Here is a 19469-nt window from a genome sequence, read left to right as displayed (position 1 = left end):
TATTGAGATGAGCAGATACGAAGCTGACTAGACATGGAGATGACCAGATACGAAGGGGGTGGGTTCTGGTTAAACCGACTAAGCGTGGCTCTTGCTAAAATTGGACAATGCAGAAATGTACACAAAAGTCCAAAAATCAGACCTCACTGAAGAATTTAGGGGAGCCTGACAGAGTCTGGTCGAGGAGACAATTTTTGTCACTACAACGACTACTGACATAGCTTCTGCTATTAAGAGGAGCTCCTACTGCTTCCCGGTGGAAGACCCTCAAGTCAGATACCAGGGAGGTGAGAACCTTGGCTGCTGCTACACAGCGTTCTGTGACCACTTCCCTGGGCACTTCCCAGCAGAACCCAGATGACTCTCCACCAGGGGGTCTGGGTATTTCTTCCCTAGAAGGAATTTCTGCCCTCCATCTCTCAAATGCTAGACCTTAGGGGTTTTCCAATAGATGGTGACCACGTTTGGAAATTAACCATCGGCCCCAACACTTAGATACAAGTCATTTCCTTCTCCTGCACCTGATCCTGTCTGAATTAGCATCCCGACTCTTCCACGTTTACAAACTGTGTGACCTTGACGCTGACTCAAGCACTGTGCCTCAACTTTCTCATTTATCAACATCGGCCAGAGGCTGTCTTCCTTCAAGGGCCGTAGTGAAGGTGCTGCAAGTTAAGACGTGCCCTGCGCCCTGAGCAGGGCTTAAATCCTCGATATCGTGCTCGAGTATTTGACTGCATTCTGTTCTCATTTCGTGCCTGACTCTCACATATAATTCATGTGCAGCAAAGACTCCACGGACTGGCTGAATTGCTCTTGACCCAGCTATGACTCAGACCCAAATGGGCCTCAGGGGGCCCTGCCATATGGTACCCCCCCTCCTGGTTCTGAGTCCCAGTTGGACCCAAGAAAGTATGTCACAGGGAAATTCTAAGTTGAATCTCTGTCTCGGAAGACCCACTGCAGAGGATGGTCACCAGGATTAATATGGCAGGGGATTACCTACCTCATCCCCTCAACACCTGTAGGTCAAGGTCAGTGTTAAGAATCATATTTTGCACCAAGCAGCTCATGCATACACACACCGTTTACTGACACGCACAAGGGCACTCACCAGGGACGGAGTCAGCGATCCCACAGATGGCACGGGAGTGCGTCTCTGTGGATTTGGACCATCCCACTTCCATTTTCTGCGTATCCAATAGGGTCTTCCAGAAAGTCGAGTGACTCTCCTGAGTGTCTGAAATGATGAAAAGGAAAAAAACATTTCAGCAGATTCATGGATGCCCGGTTCTTAAAATATCCCGTCTTAGATAGATCTCCTTCCCACACAATTGTAACTTTTTCTTTGGAGCACATACCAGTTGAGGATTTTAGCCAATACTTTAATTCTTAGAAAGGTTTTCAATTCCACATTTTCATGTGGGAAGACTTGTCCCCCTCTTTAAGGAGCACTAATCTACAGAGGAAAGGATCAAACACATTACAGTCAACTCATGTTGATTCTGTCCCTCAGAGGAGACTATACAAATTATTTAGTCATCATCAGAAAATCCTATTAAAGGTATTTTATCCCTGTTCCACGGCTTGATAGATTTGAAGACAAGGATGACTTGGCTATGACCTGATTTTTGAAAAACTTTTGAAAATCCTCATCTGTTTTGCTTTCTGGTTTTTGATGTCTTTTTGAAGCGTGGATCAAGAATCATCCCCTCTTTACACTTTCTAACTGCTCTGGAGGCAAATAATTTGCATAACACAAAAAATGTTCGATTTAGGGGGTAAATCTATCTGGCTGCAGGATTCATTCATTTACTTAGAAAGTGGTTTCCTCTCCACCACCTGAGTCTGCAGCACTGCACGGTTACCGAGTAGAATATAGTTAATTGTATTAACGGTATTGAAAATTAACACTACTTTGGGAGCAATAGATAATTTTATAATGGTTTCACTGTGGAATTACTTTTTTTTTTTTTTTTTTGCGGTACGCGGGCCTCTCACTGTTGCGGCCTCTCCCGTTGCGGAGCGCAGGCTCCGGACGCAGGCTCAGCGGCCATGGCTCACGGGCCCAGCCGCTCCGCGGCAAGTGGGATCTTCCCGGACCGGGGCACGAACCCGTGTCCCCTGCATCGGCAGGCGGACTCTCAACCACTGCACCACCAGGGAAGCCCTGGAATTTTTCATAATGACATTTTTCCCCTCATCAGTGCTTGGAGGTCCAATAACATTGTGTTATTTCTTGTGGCTGAGATGAAATGAAGCCAGACCAGTACTGGCTCTTCTGTTATTTTTATCTTTCCATGAGCACTTGTAGAGTACTCTTTATCTTGTTTGACAATGCTACCAGAGCATGTCTAGAATTGGTTTTCTTTCAAATTTTCACTGAGAAGTCAGTATGTAGTCATTTTTCTATTTCTTTCGATTAAAACATTTACCTTCTATCATTTCTATAATTAGTGCTTCTGGTCCGTCTATCCCATATTCCTTTGTAGGAAATCCTTTTTCACAGATTGGCTTTGGCGATTCTTCTTAATGTCTCAAAATTGATCTTTTTTTTTCCCCTTAAGCACTTTTTTTTTTTTTTTTTTTTTGGCAGTACGCGGGCCTCTCCCGTTGCGGAGCACAGGCTCTGGACGCGCAGGCTCAGCGGCCATGGCTCACGGGCCCAGCCGCTCCGTGGCACGTGGGATCTTTCCAGACCAGGGCACGAACCCGTGTCCTCTGCATCGACAGGCGGACTCTCAACCACTGCGCTGCCAGGGAAGCCCCCCCTTAAGCATTTTAAACTTTCCTCTGCATGCTGGGAAGATTATTTTTCCTCGTCAGTTTCCTACTTCACCCAAATTTGATTTCTCACAGTGCAAAGTGCCTGCATTAGTGCTTTAAACTCAGCAAATCATGTTTATCTATTGCATGCAGACCATTTTACCTCAGTTTATTGCTTAGGATCAAATATTCCAGTTTCCTCTGAATCTCATAAATCTTTTGAATCTCATTTTTTTTTTTTTTTTGGGGGGGGAACGCGGGCCTCTCACTGCTGCGACCTCTCCCGTGGCGCAGCACAGGCTCCGGACGCGCAGGCTCAGCGGCCATGGCTCACGGGCCCAGCCACTCCGCGGCATGTGGGATCTTCCCGGACCAGGGCACGAACCCACGTCCCCTGCATCGGCAGGCGGACCCTCAACCACTGCGCCACCAGGGAAGGCCTGAATCTCATTTTTTTACTAAAATCTTTTTTTTTAATTGAAGTATAGTTGATTTACAGTGTTGTGTTTCAGGTGTACAGCAAAGTGATTCAGTTATACATACATATTTATCTATTCTTTTTCAGATTCTTTTCCCTTATAGGTTATTACAAGACATTGAATATGATTCCCTGTGCTATACAGTAGGACCTTGTTTATTTTATATATAGTAGTGTGTATCTAATCCCAAACTACTAGTTTATCCCTCCCCCACTTTTTCCTTCTTTTTCAATTACTCTAGTTTGTATTTTAGTTGCTTTTATACATAGCAATATGTCCAGCTAAACTCCTTCTGTGATTCTGGTATAGGAGTGCCACTAGCTCCTGTTTTTTGGGGGGGTTTTGTTTTTTGTACGGTACACGGGCCTCTCACTGTTGCGGCCTCTCCCGTTGCGGAGCACAGGCTCCGGACGCACAGGCTCAGCGGTCATGGCTCATGGGCCCAGCCGCTCCGCAGCATGTAGGATCTTCCCAGACCGGGGCACGAACCCGTGTCCCCTGCATCGGCAGGTGGACTCCCTGTGCCACCAGGGAAGCCCCAGCTCCTGTTTTTTTAGACATGACATTGATTTCTCCCTCTCTGAACCCCTACTAGTCATTTTAATTGGAGTTTGGACATGTAGGAGTAAGTCACACTCTTGATAATATTCTGCTCTGTGGGTCAGCCTTGGGGGATGGGCAGCTCCTCAGGGGAGGAGAAGGTGGAAGACATCCTGTGGGGAGGAGATTCTGCTTGTAGGGATGGGAGGCAGGTGAGAACGGTCATCCCCTCTCTCATCCACCTAACACATTTCGCTTCTTTGTGAGGCAGGTCCTGGGAGGTGTGGACAGCCTCCCATTGGAAACTCTCCCTGCTCCCAGGGAACATCCATTGTACTAGGAGGGATAAACGGTGACCAGAAAAAAGAAATGAAGAACTAAAGAATCTGATACGGGGATTTCCCTGGTGGCGCCGTGGTTAAGAATCCACCTGCCAATGCAGGGGACACAGGTTCGAGCCCTGGTCCAAGAAGATCCCATACGCCGCAGAGAAACTAAGCCCGTGGGCCACAACTACTGAGCCTGCGCTCTAGAGCACGTGAGCTACAACTACTGAGCCCACGTGCCACAACTACTGAAGCCCGTGTGCCTAGAACCTGTGCTCCGCAACAAGAGAAGCCACCGCAATGAGAAGCCCATGCACCGCAACGAAGAAACGAAGAGTAGCCCCCTCTCGACACAACTAGAGAGCCCGTGCACAGCAACGAAGACCCAACGCAACCAAAATAAATAAATAAATAAAATAAAATTTAAAAAATTAAAAAAAAAGGATCTGATATGTGTCTTGAGGAAGTAAACAGATGGTGGGAGAGGTCCCTGTGAATGGAAAACTCAAAGCACGTCTCTCTGAGGGGGTGACGTTCCTCTTGAAGCCCAAGAAGGAATGAACACCCAGGAAAGGAGCACAGGAGACCATTGAGGACCAGTGGGTTAAAGAAGAGAGAGAAGCTTGGTGTGCCTGAAATGAGGAGGGCAGGTGAGAGAGTGGGCTGAGATGGAGAGACTGAGGCCCCAGAAGATCACCCTGGGTCCTGTAGGATACGGTGGGGAGAGGGAGAGTTTAGAGTCTGTGGCTTGGAGGTAAGGCTGTGCAGGCGGAGGTGAGGCTGTGGAGCTGGAGACGCAGCTGCCGGGAGTGGGAGTGGGAGAACGGTGACCAAAGGTGGGATGCTTAGGAGACTAAGGCTGTGGTCCAGGTTCATGAATGTGTCTGGGTCTGGGCTGGTGGCTGCCATGATGGGGATAACTGGACATGTCTGTCATGGATAGAATGAGCAAAGCCTAAAAATGGATGAAATATGGGGAAGGAGGAAGAATCAAGCTTCCCTTTTGGCTTGAGCAACGGAACGATGCTATTTACCAGGATGAGTTGTAGGGACTAAATTGTGTCCCTCACCCCAAATTCCTGTGTGGAAGCCCTGCCCCCCAGCAGGATGGTATTAGGAGGTGGGTGTTTGGGAGGTGATTAGAGGTAGATGAGATCTTGAGGGTGGAGCCCCCATGATGGGATTACTGACCTTATAAGAAGAGAAAGAGACCAGATCTCTCTCTCTACCATGTGAGGACACAGCAAGAAGGATGCCGTGTGTAAGCCAGGAAGAGAGTCTCGCCAGGAACTGAATCTGCACACACCACGATCTTGGACATCTAGCTTCCAGAACTGTGAGAACATCAATTACTTTTGTTTAAGCTACCCACCCTCTGGCATCTTGTTACGGCATCTTGAGCTAAGACACTGAGGTGTGGTGGGCTTTTGTTGGTTTTGCCTTATCCAAAGGCAGTGCCGCTGCCTTTCTTTTGGTGAGCGACCCTATTTCTCTCCGTGAAGGGTTCTCCCACCATTAATGATATTAGTCATGGATGATTTATAGTTGACGACTCAAGTCTTCTGAGCATCTTTTGGTCAGAAAATGGGATTGGGACCATCCGTCCCACTTGAGTTTGTCTAAATCTATTAAAATAATCACACTGATGTGTTGGTGACCACTGGTGCCTGAAGTTTCTTTTATATCCAGAAAACAGGAAGGGACAAGGGCCAATCACAGACGCGATCCGACAGGGAGATGATCTGTCACCAGAAGACCCCACCAGATGGGAAGGTGGGAGACTTGTTGAAGGTGGGTTCATCTTGGGAGCCACCTGCGTCTGAAGAATTGTCCTATTTGACTGTCAAAGAGTCAACTACCAGGATCCACCTGGGAGGTCATCACCCCTTACCCAAAAGAGTGATGCCTGCTTTGTGGACAGAATGTGTTGTAAAATTTCCCCAATATTCCTCTACTGTGAAGTATTCCTGCCCCGAGACAGACTAATGATCTCAGTGGGGCTTAACCCTGAATCATTTTCTCCAGCCCTGTGAGATCGAGACACTACACTGTGCAGGTGAAATAATTATCCTTCCGCACGCACATGCCATCTTGTTATATCGACTACGCACACTCATACGTGCTGCGTGATTCAGGGAGATGCACACGATGAGCATATTAGACGTTTCACCTACTGGCTATTGGGTTGAAATCCCCCTGAGTGGAGTAGATCATACTTCATATTTTAACTAGTTGTTAAGGTCTGTATTTTCACTGGAAGGGAGAGCTCCTTTTCCAACTTCGTTCTTGTGGGCAGAATTCTCCTTCTTTTTAGATGTGGTACATATATACAATGGAATAGTACTCAGCCATAAAAAGAATGAACTAATGCCATTGGCAGCAACATGGATGGACCTAGAGATGATCAGACTAGGTGAAGTAAGTCAGAAAGAGAAAGACAAATACCATATGACATCACTTATGTGTGAAATCTAAAAAAATGATACAAATGAACTTATGTACAAAACAGAAATAAACCCAGAGACATGGAAAACAAACTTATGGTTACCAAAGGGGAATGGGTGGGGGAGGGATAAACTAGGAGTTTGGGATTAACAGAGACACACTACTGTATATAAAATAACCAACAAGAACCTACTGTAGAGCACAGGGAACTCCACTTCATATTCTGTAATAACCCAAATGGGAAAAGAATCTGAAAAAGGATACATATATATGTTTACCTGAATCACTTTGCTGTCCACCTGAAACTAATACAACGTTGTAAATCAACTGTACTTCAATTGAGAAAATAAAAAAATAAAAACAACAACAAACAATTAAAAAAAAAGAATTCCTCTACTTTTAAAGGGCTTCTCTGATTAGGTCAGGCCCACCCAGGATAATCTCCTGATGAACTCAAGTTAACCCATAGCTACACGGTCACAGGAGGACACCTATCGGGCTCACAAGTCCTGCCCACACTCCAGGGGAGGAGACTACACGGGGTGTGTGCACTAGGGAACAGGAGTCTTGAGGCCACCTTGGAATCCTGCTTACCACCGCCCCTTCCTACCCAGCCTGTGCCTCTGGGGTCCCAGCGTGTCTCCCCGTGAACACACCTGAGATCTGACAGGCGCCTCATCAGACTTCTGGGGCACGTCCAGATCTACTCACAGAGACACCCTCCCTGGTATACACAGGGGTTCCATGAGCTCAATGCAGACGCAAGGTGGCACAAAGCAATGGCATTTTCATGAAACTGGATTTCTCCACTTTTTAAAAGACACATGTAAGTCTTTTTTTTCTTCCCCCAGGAGTAGGAGTTCTCAAAATACCCCTTTACAACACAAGTTTCTGTTAAGTTTAAACAAGCACACCCACTCCATCTCCCCCTCCCCCCATCTGGGCTCAAGAATTCCTCCTCTTCCTCTCGAGCCCTGGTCATCTGCCCAGTCTGGCCCCTTTCCCCACAACACACTCTTTGAATCATGAGGCCCTTTATCCTCAATGCTTCCGAGATGAAAAAGTGACAATCAATTCATCTGGCCAGTTGACGCAGGGGAATCCTTATTTACCCATCACAGCTTTGCAAACTCTACGTGGCTGAGAGTATGGTGGCCTTGCTGCCTCTGCCCAGCCGCTGGGCAGCCTCACAGAGGCTGAGATAGAGCATGGGGTGAATTCAAGTCCGCCTTTTCTAGGAGAGATGGAGCTTCCACCTTCCACGGACTGACCAGTAAATTCCAAAGAGCCTTGTGCAGTTTTATTGGGCTTCCCTGATTATCTCACACCAGTCAGAATGGCCGGCATCAAAAAGTCTATAAACAACAAATGCTGGAGAGGGTGTGGAGAAAAGGGAATCCTCCTACACTGTTGGTGTGGATGTAAACTGGTGCAGCATCTATGGAGAACAGTATGGAGGTTCCTTAAAAAACTAAACATAGGGCTACCATATGATCCAGCAATCCCACTCCTGGGCATATATCCAGAGAAAACCATAATTCTAAAGGATGCATCCACTCTTATGTTCATAGCAGCACTATTTCCAATATCCAAGACATGGAAGCAACCTAAGTGTCCAAGGACAGAGGAATGGATAAAGAAGATGTGGTATATGCATACAATGGAGTATGACTCAGCCATAAAAAGAATGAAATAATGCCATTTCCAGCACCATGGATGGACCTAGAGATGATCATACTAAGCGAAGTAAGTCAGAAAGAGAAAGACAAATATCATATCACTTATATGTGGAACCTAATAAAAATGATACAAATGAACTTATTTAGAAAACAGAAACAGATTCACAGAACTCGAAATCAAACTTATGGTTACCAAAGGGAAATCGAGGGTCAGGGGAGTGATAAATTAGGAGTTTGGGACTGACGTATACACACTACTATTATGAAACAGATAACAAGGACCTACTGTAGAGCACAGGGAACTCTCTCAATATTCTGTAATAACTTATATGGGAAAGAAATCTGAAAAAGAATGGATACATATATGTATAACTGATTCACTTTGCTGTACACCTGAAACTAACACACCATTGTAAATCAACTTTACTCCAATATAAAATTAAAAAAAAAAACACTCTGGATTGGTGGAAAGAAAGTGTCATTTCAGCCATTTAAAAACATACGGTTCAGTGGCATTAAGTACAGCCACACGGTTTTGCAACCATCGCCATCACCCGTCTCCAGAACTCATCCTTCTTGGAAAACGGAAGGTGTCGCCATTAAACACTCAAACCTCATTCCCCTCCCCCAGCCCCTACTTTCTGTCACTGTGAATCTGACTCCTCCAAGGACCTCATAGGAGTGGAATCAAACAGTATTTGTCCTTCTGTGTCTGGCTTATTTCACTCAGTACCATGTCCTCAAGGTTCACCCATGCTGTAGCCTGTGACAGAATGTCCTTCCTTTTTAAAGACTGAATCATATTCCCTTGCACGGATGGACCACATTTGACTTATCCATTCACCCCTCCATGGACGCTGGGGTTGTTTGCACATTTCAGCTGCTGTGAATTCTGCTGCTATGAACATGGGTGTGCAAATCTCTCTTCATGACTCTACTTTCAATTCTTTCACGTGTACACCCAGAATTGGAATTGCTGGATCCTATGGTAATTCTATTTTTAATTTTTGAGGCGCTGCCACACTGTTTCCCGCAGCAGCTGCACCATTTATATACCCACCAACAGTGCACAGGGACCCCCGCTTCCCTACATCCTTGCCAACACTTGTCATTTTCTATTTTTAAAAAACAGTGGCCATCTTAATGGGTATGCCCAGTTCCTCTTTACGCTCATCTTGTTTTTTTTGCGGTACGCGGGCCTCTCACTGCTGTGGCCTCTCCTGCTGTGGAGCACAGGCTCTGGACGCGCAGGCTCAGCGGCCGTGGCTCACGGGCGCAGCCGCTCCGCGGCACGTGGGATCTTCCCGGACCGGGGCACGAACCCGTGTCCCCTGCATCGGCAGGCGGACTCTCCACCGCTGCGCCACCAGGGAAGCCCAGAAGATTCATTCTTGCTCATGCTCTTCAGAAAGCAGAATAAATTAGAATGCATTTGAAAATCAAGGGGGTTGATGCTCCTTGGAATTTTCCATTTGGGTGGCAGTTGGTGGAATTCAAGTCCTGACCCACTCCTGGTTTATGCTGATCTTTTCCCTGTATTTGTGGGGTTTTTTTTTTTAATTCTACCTAAAAGTGAGTATCTTACAGGCATTAATATTGGGTTGGTGTAGATACAGCAGAGAACAGCGAGTGACCCAGGATGGGATGACTGGAAACTAGAAAACATATCGACTGCTTCCTGCAGGATCCTCCACTATCCCACGACAGGATAATATGTGTCAACCCACAGCTGAGATTTCCTGAATGGAGGTACATTTGGAATTATCACAGGAAAACACAGTTCATGACAGGTGGAGGTTTTCATACTGACTTATAAAAATATGGTTGGGGACTAACCACAGAAGATCTCATAAAAGTAATCCTAGTTACATCCAATCTTTCATAAAATCTGCCTGCTTCCCATGCTGGAAACGGATTCTTTCACTTACCTTTGCTGATACTTTGAAAATTTATAAATTGACTAACTCTTATTCACATTTCCCTATTTGTCTTGGGCTACATTTTCCAAGTTCAAAACCAGAGTCAAAGAAAAAGGACGGTTGGAGGAAATTCTGACATCCTGACATCCATCTCTCTTACCCAAAGGCAGAAGCATTGCTAGCCTGATTTTCCATTTGCAAATCAGAAATTGGAATATTTCTAAGAAAACTGGAACAGATTAGCTTGGCTCCAGGGGTGAAAATCATAAAATGTCCAAGCATTTATCAAAGCGGGAAGACCTAGTCATAATTTTCCAAGCATGCCTCTTGTGACTTAAAATGCTGAATTCTATTGTAGGGGGCAGGGTGAAGATGGCACAGTAGGAGGATGTGGAGTTTGCGTCTCCTCGTAACCAGGGCACCTACTAGGCACTGCTGGGGGACCTCAGACCCCTAAGGAGATGGGAGGAATCCCCGCATGACTGGGAAGGATGTGGAGGGGAAGGAGTGGGGGTATGAAACGTGGAGGCGGGACGGGACTGGTGTCCCTGAGGGATGGCTGGGAGAGGGGAGGGGTTCCCACCCTCAGAAAGGCCCACTCACGGTGAGGGGATCAGTGGGGACGGGGAGAGACCTTCAGGGGACTGGAGGATCAGAGGGGAACAAGGCCAGCATCTCCCCTGCCTGCTTGGCCCTGGCGAGCCAGCTGGGATCCCGGGCCTGAAACTCGGCCCTCTGGAGTCCCCTCTGGCCATGTGTGTCCTGGGTCTAAGCCCCCTCTCCCCCAGGGCCTCCTCCGGCCTTTTTTTTTTTTTTTCCCCGCTGTTGTGGTTCTGTTTTGCTTTGTTGTTGTTTCATTTTCATTTTTACTTTTTCTAATATATTTTTTATTTTTCTAATTTTATTTTATTTCTTATTCTTTGTTATTGTTCTGCTCTTTTTCGTTTGTTCCTTTTTTCCTTTCTTTTGCCACGCCATGTGGCTTGCGGGATCTTGGTTCCCAGGCTGGGGGTTGGGCCTGAGCCCCTGTGGTGGGAGTGCCATGTACAAACTGCTGGACTAACAGAGAACCTCAAACCCCAGGGAATATGAAGCAAAGTGAGGTCTCCCGGAGGTCCTCATCTCAGCACCAAGACCCGGCTCCATCCAACTGCCTGCAAACTCCAGTGCTGGAGGCCTCAGGCCAAACAACCAATAAGAGAGGAATACAGCCTGACCCATCAAAAAAAATGAGACGACAAAAAAAATGTTATAGATGAAGGAGCAAGGTAAAAACCTCCAAGACCAAATAGAGGAAGAAGAAATAGGCAAGCTACCTGAAAAAGAATTCAGAGTAATGACAGTAAAGGTGATGCAAAATCTTGGAAACAGATGGAGAAAATGCAAGAAACGTTTAACAAGGACCTAGAAGAGCTAAAGGACAAACGAACAGAGATGAACAGCACAATAACTTAAATGAAAAATACTCTAGAAGGAATCAAGAGCAGAATAACTGAGGCAGAAGAACGGATAAGTGACCTGCAAGATTAAAATGGTGGAAGTAACTGCTGCAGAGCAGAATAAAAAAAGGATGAAAAGAACTGAGGACAGTCTCAGAGACCTCTGGGACAACACTAAACGCACCAACATTCAAATGATAGGGGTCTCAGACGAAGAGGAGGAAAAGAAAGGGTCTGAGAAAATATTTGAAGAGATTATAGTGGAAAACTTCCCTAGCATGGGAAAGGAAATAGTTAATCAAGTCCAGGAAGTGCAGAGAGTCCCATACAAGATAAACCCTAGGAGAAACACACCAAGACACATATTAATCAAACTAACAAAAATTAAATTCAAAGAAAAAATATTAAAAGCAGCAAGGGAAAAGCAACAAATAACATACAAGGGACTCCCCATAAGGTTAACAGCTGATCTTTCAGCAGAAACTCTGCAAGCCAGAGCGAGTGGCAGGACATATTTAAAGTGATGGAAGGGAAGAACCTACAACCAATATTACTCTACCCAGCAAGGATCTCATTCAGATCCGATGGAGAAATCAAAGCTTTTAAGACAAGCAAAAGCTAAGAGAATTCAGCACCACCAAACCAGCTTTACAACAAATGCTAAAGGAAATTCTCTAGGCAGGAAACACAAGAGAAGACCCACAAAAACAAGCCAAAAACAATTAAGAAAATGGTAATAGGAACATATATATCAATTAAGTACCTTGAATGTAAATGGGTTAAATGCTCCAACCAAAAGACCTAGACTGGCTGAATGGATACAAAAAAACAAGACCCGTATGTATATATGCTATCTATAAGAGACCCACTTCAGACCTAGGGACACATACAGACTGAAAGTGAGGGGATGGAAAAAGATATTCCATGCAAATAGAAATCAAAAGAAAGCTGGAGTAGCAATACTTTTATCCGATAAAATAGACGTTAAAATAAAAATTGTTACAAGAGGCAAGGAAGGACACTACATAATGATCAAGGGATCAATCCGAGAAGATATGACAATTATAAATATTTATGCACCCAACATAGGAGCACTTCAATACATAAGGCAAATGCTAACATCCATACAAGGGGAAATCGACAGGAACATAATAGTAGTAGGGGACTTTAACACCTCACTTACACCAATGGAGAGATTATCCAAACAGAAAATAAATAAGGAAACACAAGCTTTAAACGACACAATAGACCAGAGAGATTCAATTCATATTTATAGGACATTCCACCTGAAAGAATGGAATTTCTTCTCAAGTGCACATGGAACATTCTCCAGGACAGATCACATCTTGGGTCACAAATCAAGCCTTGGAAAATTTAAGAAATTTGAAATCATATCAAGCATCTTTTCTGACCACAGTGCTATGACACTAGAAGTCAATTACAAGAAGAAAACTGTAAAAAACACAAACACAGGGAGACTAAACAATACACTAATAAATAACCAATAAATCACTGAAGAAATCAAAGAGGAAATTTAAAAATTCATAGAAACAAATGACAATGAAAACATGATGACCCAAAACCTATGGGATGCAGGAAAAGCAGCTCTAAGAGGGAAGTTTATAGCAATTCAACCTCACCTCAAGAAACAAGAAAAATCTCAAATAAACAATCTAACCTTACACTAAAGCAACTAGAGAAAGAACAACAACAAAAAAACCCCATACATGAAATAGAAATGAAGAAAATAACAGCAAAGATCAATAAAATTGCTCCTTGAAGATTATCAAAATCGAAAACCTTTAGCCAGACTCATCAAGAAAAAAAAGGGAGAAGATGCAAATCAATAAAATTAGAAATGAAAAAGGAGACATTATAACTGACACGACAGAAATACACAGGATCAGACGAGACTACTACAAGCAGCTCTATGCCAATAAAAATGGACAACCTGGAAGAAATGGACAAATTCTTAGAAAGGTATAACCTTCAAAACTGAACCAGGAAGAAATAGAAAATATAAACAGACCTATCACAAGCAGTGAAATTGAAACTGTCATTAAAAATCTTCCAACAAGCAAAAGTCCAGGAGCAGATGGCTTCACAGGTGAATTCTATCAAACATTTCGAGAAGAGCTAACACCCATCCTTCTCAAACTCTTCCAAAAAATTGCAGAAGGAGGAACACTCACAAACTCATTCTACGAGGCCACCATCACCCTGGTATCAAAACCAGACAGAAATACTACAAAAAAAGAAAATTACAGACCAATATCACTGATGAACATAGATGCAGAAATCCTCAACAAAATACTAGCCAACAGGATCTAACAAAACATTAAAAGGATCATACACCATCATCAAGTGGGATTTATCCCAGGGATGCAAACGATTCTTCAATATACACAAATCAATCAATGTGATACACCATATTAACAAATTAAGGAATAAAAACCATATGATCATCTCAATATATGCAGAAAAAGCTTTTGACAAAATTCAACACCAATTTATGATTAAAACACTCCAGAAAGTGGGCATAGAAGGAACTACCTCAACATAATAAAGCCCATGTATGACAAACCCACAGCTAACATCTTCCTCAAGAGAGAAAAGCTGAAAGCATTTCCTCTAAGATCAGGAACAAGACAAAGATGTCCACTCTTGTCACTATTATTCAAAATAGTTTTGGAAGTCCTAGCCACAGTAATCAGAGAAGAAAAAGAAACAAAAGGAATACAAATTGGAAAAGAAGAAAATTGTCACTGTTCGCAGATGACATGATACTATACATAAAAAATCCTAAATGTGCCACCAGAAAACTACCAGAACTAATCAATGAATTTGGTAAAGCTGCAGGATACAAAATTAATGCACAGAAATCTCTTGCATTCCTATACTCTAACAAAACAAAAGATCAGAAAGAGAAATTAAAGAAACAATGCCATTTACCATTGCAACAAAAAGAACAAAATACCTAGGAATAAGCCTACCTACACAGGCAAAAGAACTGTACTCAGAAAACTATAAAACACTGATGGAAGAACTCACAGATGACACAAACAGATGGAGAGATATTCCATGTTCTTGGATTGGAAGAATCAGTATTGTGAAAATGACTATACTACCCAAAGCAATCTACAGATTCAATGCAATTCCTATCAAATTATCAATGGCACTGTTCACAGAAGTAGAACAAAAAATGTTACAATTTGTATGGAAACAGAAAAGACCCTTAATAGCCAAACAATCTTGAGAAAGAAAAACAAAGTTGGAGGATTCAGGCTCCCTGACTTCAGACTATACTACAAAGCTACAGTCATCAAGACAGTATGGTACTGGCACAAACACAGAAATATAGATCAACGGAACAGGATAGAAAGCCCAGAGATAAGCCCAGGCACATACGGTCACCTAATCTATGACAAAGAAGGCAAGAATATACAATGGAGAAAAGACAGTCTCTTCAATAAGTGGTGCTGGGAAAACTGGACAGCCACATGTAAAAGAATGAAATTAGAACAGTCCCTAAGACCATACACAAAAATAAACTCAAAATGGATTAAAGACCTAAATGTAAGGCCAGACACTATAAAACTCTTAGAGGAAAATATAGGAAAAACACTCTTTGACATAAATCACAGCAAGATCTTTTTTGATCCACCTCCTGAAGTAATGAAAATAAAAATAAACAAATGGGACCTAATTAACTTAAAAGCTTTTGCACAGCAAAGGAAATAAACAAGACGTAAATACAACCCTCAGAATGGGAGAAAATATTTGCAAATGAAGCAACTGACAAAGGATTAATCTCCAAAATGTACAAACAGCTCATGAAGCTCAATATTTAAAAAAAAAAAAAAAAAAACCCAATCCATAAATGAGCAGAAGACCTAAATAGACATTTCTCCAAAGAAGACATACAGATGGCGAAAAGGCACATGAAAAGACGCTCAACATCACTAATTATTAGAGAAATGCAAATCAAAACTACAGTGAGGTATCCCCTCATGCCGGTCAGAACGGGCATCATCAGAAAATCTACAACCAACAAATGCTGGGAAGGGTGTGGAGAAAAGGGAACTCTCCCACACTGTTGGTGGGAATGTAAGTTGGTGCAGCCAGTATGGAAAACAGTATGAAGGTTCCTCAAAACCTAAAAACAGAGCTACCATATGACCCAGCAATCCCACTTCTGGGCATATACCCAGAGAAAACCATAATTCAAAAAGACACATGCACCCCAATATTCACTGTAGCACTATTTACAATAGCCAGGTCATGGAAGCAACCTAAATGTCCATCGACAGTTGCATGGTTAAAGAAGATGTGGTACATATATACAATAGAATATTACTCAGCCGTAAAAAGAATGAAATTGGGACATGTGGATGGACCTAGAGTCTGTCATACAGAGTGAAGAAAGAAAGAAATTATCATATATTAACGCATATATTTGGAATCTAGAAAAATGGTACAGATGAACCTATTGGCAGGGCAGGAATAGAGATGCAGATGTAGAGAACGAATGTGTTGACACGGGGGGAAACGGGAGGGTGGGATGAACTGGGAGATTAGGATCGACATAAATACACTACCATGTGTAAAACAGGTAGCTAGTGGGCACCTGCAGTATAGCACAGGGAGCTCAGCTCCGTGCCCTGTGATGACCTAACTGGGTGGGATGGGGTGTGGGAGGTCCAAGAGACGGGAGGGTGGGATGAACTGGGAGATTAGGATCGACATAAATACACTACCATGTGTAAAACAGGTAGCTAGTGGGCACCTGCAGTATAGCACAGGGAGCTCAGCTCCGTGCCCTGTGATGACCTAACTGGGTGGGATGGGGTGTGGGAGGTCCAAGAGACGGGAGGGTGGGATGAATTGGGAGATTAGGATCGACATAAATACACTACCATGTGTAAAACAGGTAGCTAGTGGGCACCTGCAGTATAGCACAGGGAGCTCAGCTCCGTGCCCTGTGATGACCTAACTGGGTGGGATGGGGTGTGGGAGGTCCAAGAGGGAGGGGATATAGGTGTACATGTAGCTGATTCACTTCATTGTACAGCAGAAACTAACATAACATTGTAAAGCAATTACATTCCAACTTAAAAAATACATGTAATGTTTGATTAGAAAAAAAATAAAACGCAGAATTCTAGATCTTTAAGCTAAAATTTTTGGTTTGAAAAGATACATGCACCCCAATGTTCATAGCAGCATTATTTATACAATAGCCAAGATGTGGAAGCAACCTAAGTGTCCATCAACAGATGAATGGATAAAGAAGATGTGGTGCATATATACAACGGAGTACTACTCAGCCATAAAAAAGAATGAAAATTTGCCATTTGCAGCAACATGAATGGACTTGGAGGGCATTATGTTAGTGAAATAAGTCAGACAGAGAAAGACAAATACTATAGGATATCACTTATATGGGGAATCTAAGAAAATACAATAAACTAGTGAATATAACTAAAAAGAAGCAGACTCACAGATATAGAGAACAAACCAGTGGTCCCCAGTGTGGAGAGGGAAGGGGGAGGGGCAAGATGGGGGAGGGGAGTAAGAGGCACAAACTACTATGTGTGAAATCAGTAAGCTAGAATATATTGTACAGCACACACAGGGAATACAGCCAGTATTTTATAATAACTACAAATGGAGTATAACCTTTAAAAATTGTGAATCACTATATTATACACCTGTAACTTATATAATATGGTACAGCAACTATACTTCAACTAAAAAAATAAAAATTTTGAAAGAGTGACCTTTTCCTTTCTAAATAACTGACAGAACATTTTGGGAGTATGCCTCCATACGCAAAGTTGGCAGGAAAGGCCAGGGTGGATTGATTACAAATAACAACCAAAATAGAGTTTTCAGCCTCAATTAGGTTTTGGAGTTTTCTGCACAGATTTAATTACCTGGAAAGGTGCCCACCTCCTTGTTTTTCTACTGTGTTCAGACTAATGTTGGCTCTCAGCAGGGACCGTCTTCTCTCTGTGAAAGCAGGAGGATGGCGGCTTCTGTCCATGACTCTCCAGTGCCGCGATGGGTGCCTGCAAACGCAGGGCCATGAGCTGCACAGCTCTGGGGAAATGAACCTGCTGTCTGCCAAACTCATTTACAACAAAAACAACGCACCAAGTCGCCTATTAGAAGCTCCCTGAGTGTGATTTTGGTGCAGGCATAAGCCTGTTCAGAGAATTTTAAAGGAAAGTAGATGAAAGATGAAAAAACCCTTTAGAGCTCCAGACGGTTCTCCAAAACAGAATCTGATTTGCAAAACCTGGGCAGTGGCTCAGGGGAGCTGGGAGGTTTGCCTCAAGAGTGCTGGGTACCGTGTAGACAACAAAAAATATTTGAATGTTCCAGATAGGAGCACAGATGGGAAGGGTTCTCCAGAGAATAAACGAAATCCCACCAACCGTCTGAAAAATCAACCAATTTCCTAGAGCCCTCGTTACACCCCTAGGGGACTAGAAATCACATAATAATAAAGCTTGCATCTTTCAGTAAGAGGTAACATTGAGCTAATTTACTTGCATAATTATGACAAATTGCTCCAGTCGGAAAAACCAGCAATCCAGAACATCTGTTACAAGGCAGAACCTCCCAACCCACTTTGCAGTCACTGAAGCTTTTAAAGGGCATCTCCTCTGTCCAAACGCTCGATAGTATCAGATGTGCAGATTGCAAATATTGTCTCCCATTCTGCAGAGACACTGTCTCTTTGCTGTATGCTTTGTTTCCCTTGCTATGCAGAAGTGTTTTTAGTTTGTTGCAATCCCATTTGTCTATTTTTTGCTTTTGTTGCCTGTGCTTTTGGGGTCAGATCTATGAAATCACTGCTGCCAAGAAACTCTTCCTGTATGTTTTCTTTTAGGTGTTTTAGGCTTTTCAGATGGGACGCTGAAGTCTTACTACATTTTGAGTTAATTTTTGTGTATGGCATGCGATAAGGGTCCAGTTTCATTCTTTGGCATGCGGATATCCAGTTTTCCCAACACCGTTTGTTGACAAGACTGTCCTTTCCCCATTGTGTCCTTGGCCCCCTTGTGGAAGGTCACTTGATGGTCTATGCATGGAACCCAAGACTGAGTAATGGGTAGACCATTCTCCTGTGGCCAGACAACAAATAGGCAACGGGATGCCAGAAATTTCCACATAGTCCTTGAATCCATGTCTATAATTGAATTCACTAAGTCCCACCCCCAGATCCTCCCCAATCCCTCCATCCCTGTCTTTCCTGTCTGGCCCCAGGAATCCCAGGCTAACAGTTGAATGTGGCCTTTCTCCACCCCTTCAGCATCTACACTCACCCAGAGTCTTGGCTGTATCTCTCCCAACTCCCTCTGTCCCTCCATCACCCAAATCCAGGTTTTCCCAAAGTTTATGCAGGTCTCCCCACTCTGTGCTTGCCCCCAGGGGCAAATCCATTCTCTGTAGCCATACCAGAGTGGTTTTTCCATAAAACTCACCAGCTGCGCCCAAGAGAACCTGGTCCCCTCAAAAAACAAACAAACAAACAACAAAAATAAAACCCCCATATTTTTAAAAGAAAAAAACAGCTCCTAAAAACTGTCTACTTAATGCAACTTTTTAAAATGTTTTCACAACTGCATCCCCTGTAGATTCTGAAAGAACCAGCTTTTACTTTTTATTTTTTAAAGAAAAATTTTCACATCTTTATTGGAGTATAATTGCTTTACAATGGTGTGTTCGTTTCTGCTGTATAACAAAGTGAATCAGCTCTATGTATACATATATCCCCATATCCCCTCCCTCTTGCGTCTCCCTCCCACCCTCCCTATCCCACCCCTCTAGGTGGTCACAAAGCACCCAGCTGATCTCCCTGTGCTAT

The 19469-nt window shown here is 43.5% G+C and overlaps 1 protein-coding gene across 3 annotated transcripts in view; it reads right to left on the bottom strand.

The window, feature by feature from the left end:
- The window catches only part of LOC137217552 (uncharacterized), a 132771-nt gene that overhangs the window by 30559 nt on the left and 82743 nt on the right, over positions 1–19469 (bottom strand). For all 3 annotated transcript variants that reach the window (XR_010940132.1, XR_010940134.1, XM_067724555.1), the window contains exon 3: positions 1115–1240. Coding sequence is in view for 1 of the 3 variants with exons in the window: in XM_067724555.1 (XP_067580656.1) it covers positions 1115–1240 (126 nt within the window). In the remaining 2 variants the exon portion in view is untranslated. The remainder of the gene's footprint in view (positions 1–1114; positions 1241–19469) is intronic.

This window comes from Pseudorca crassidens, chromosome X (assembly GCF_039906515.1).
Source record: "Pseudorca crassidens isolate mPseCra1 chromosome X, mPseCra1.hap1, whole genome shotgun sequence".
Lineage (NCBI taxonomy): Eukaryota > Metazoa > Chordata > Mammalia > Artiodactyla > Delphinidae > Pseudorca > Pseudorca crassidens.
The sequence above is the reverse complement of the archived record's forward strand: the minus strand, read 5'-3'. Positions and strand labels throughout refer to the sequence as shown.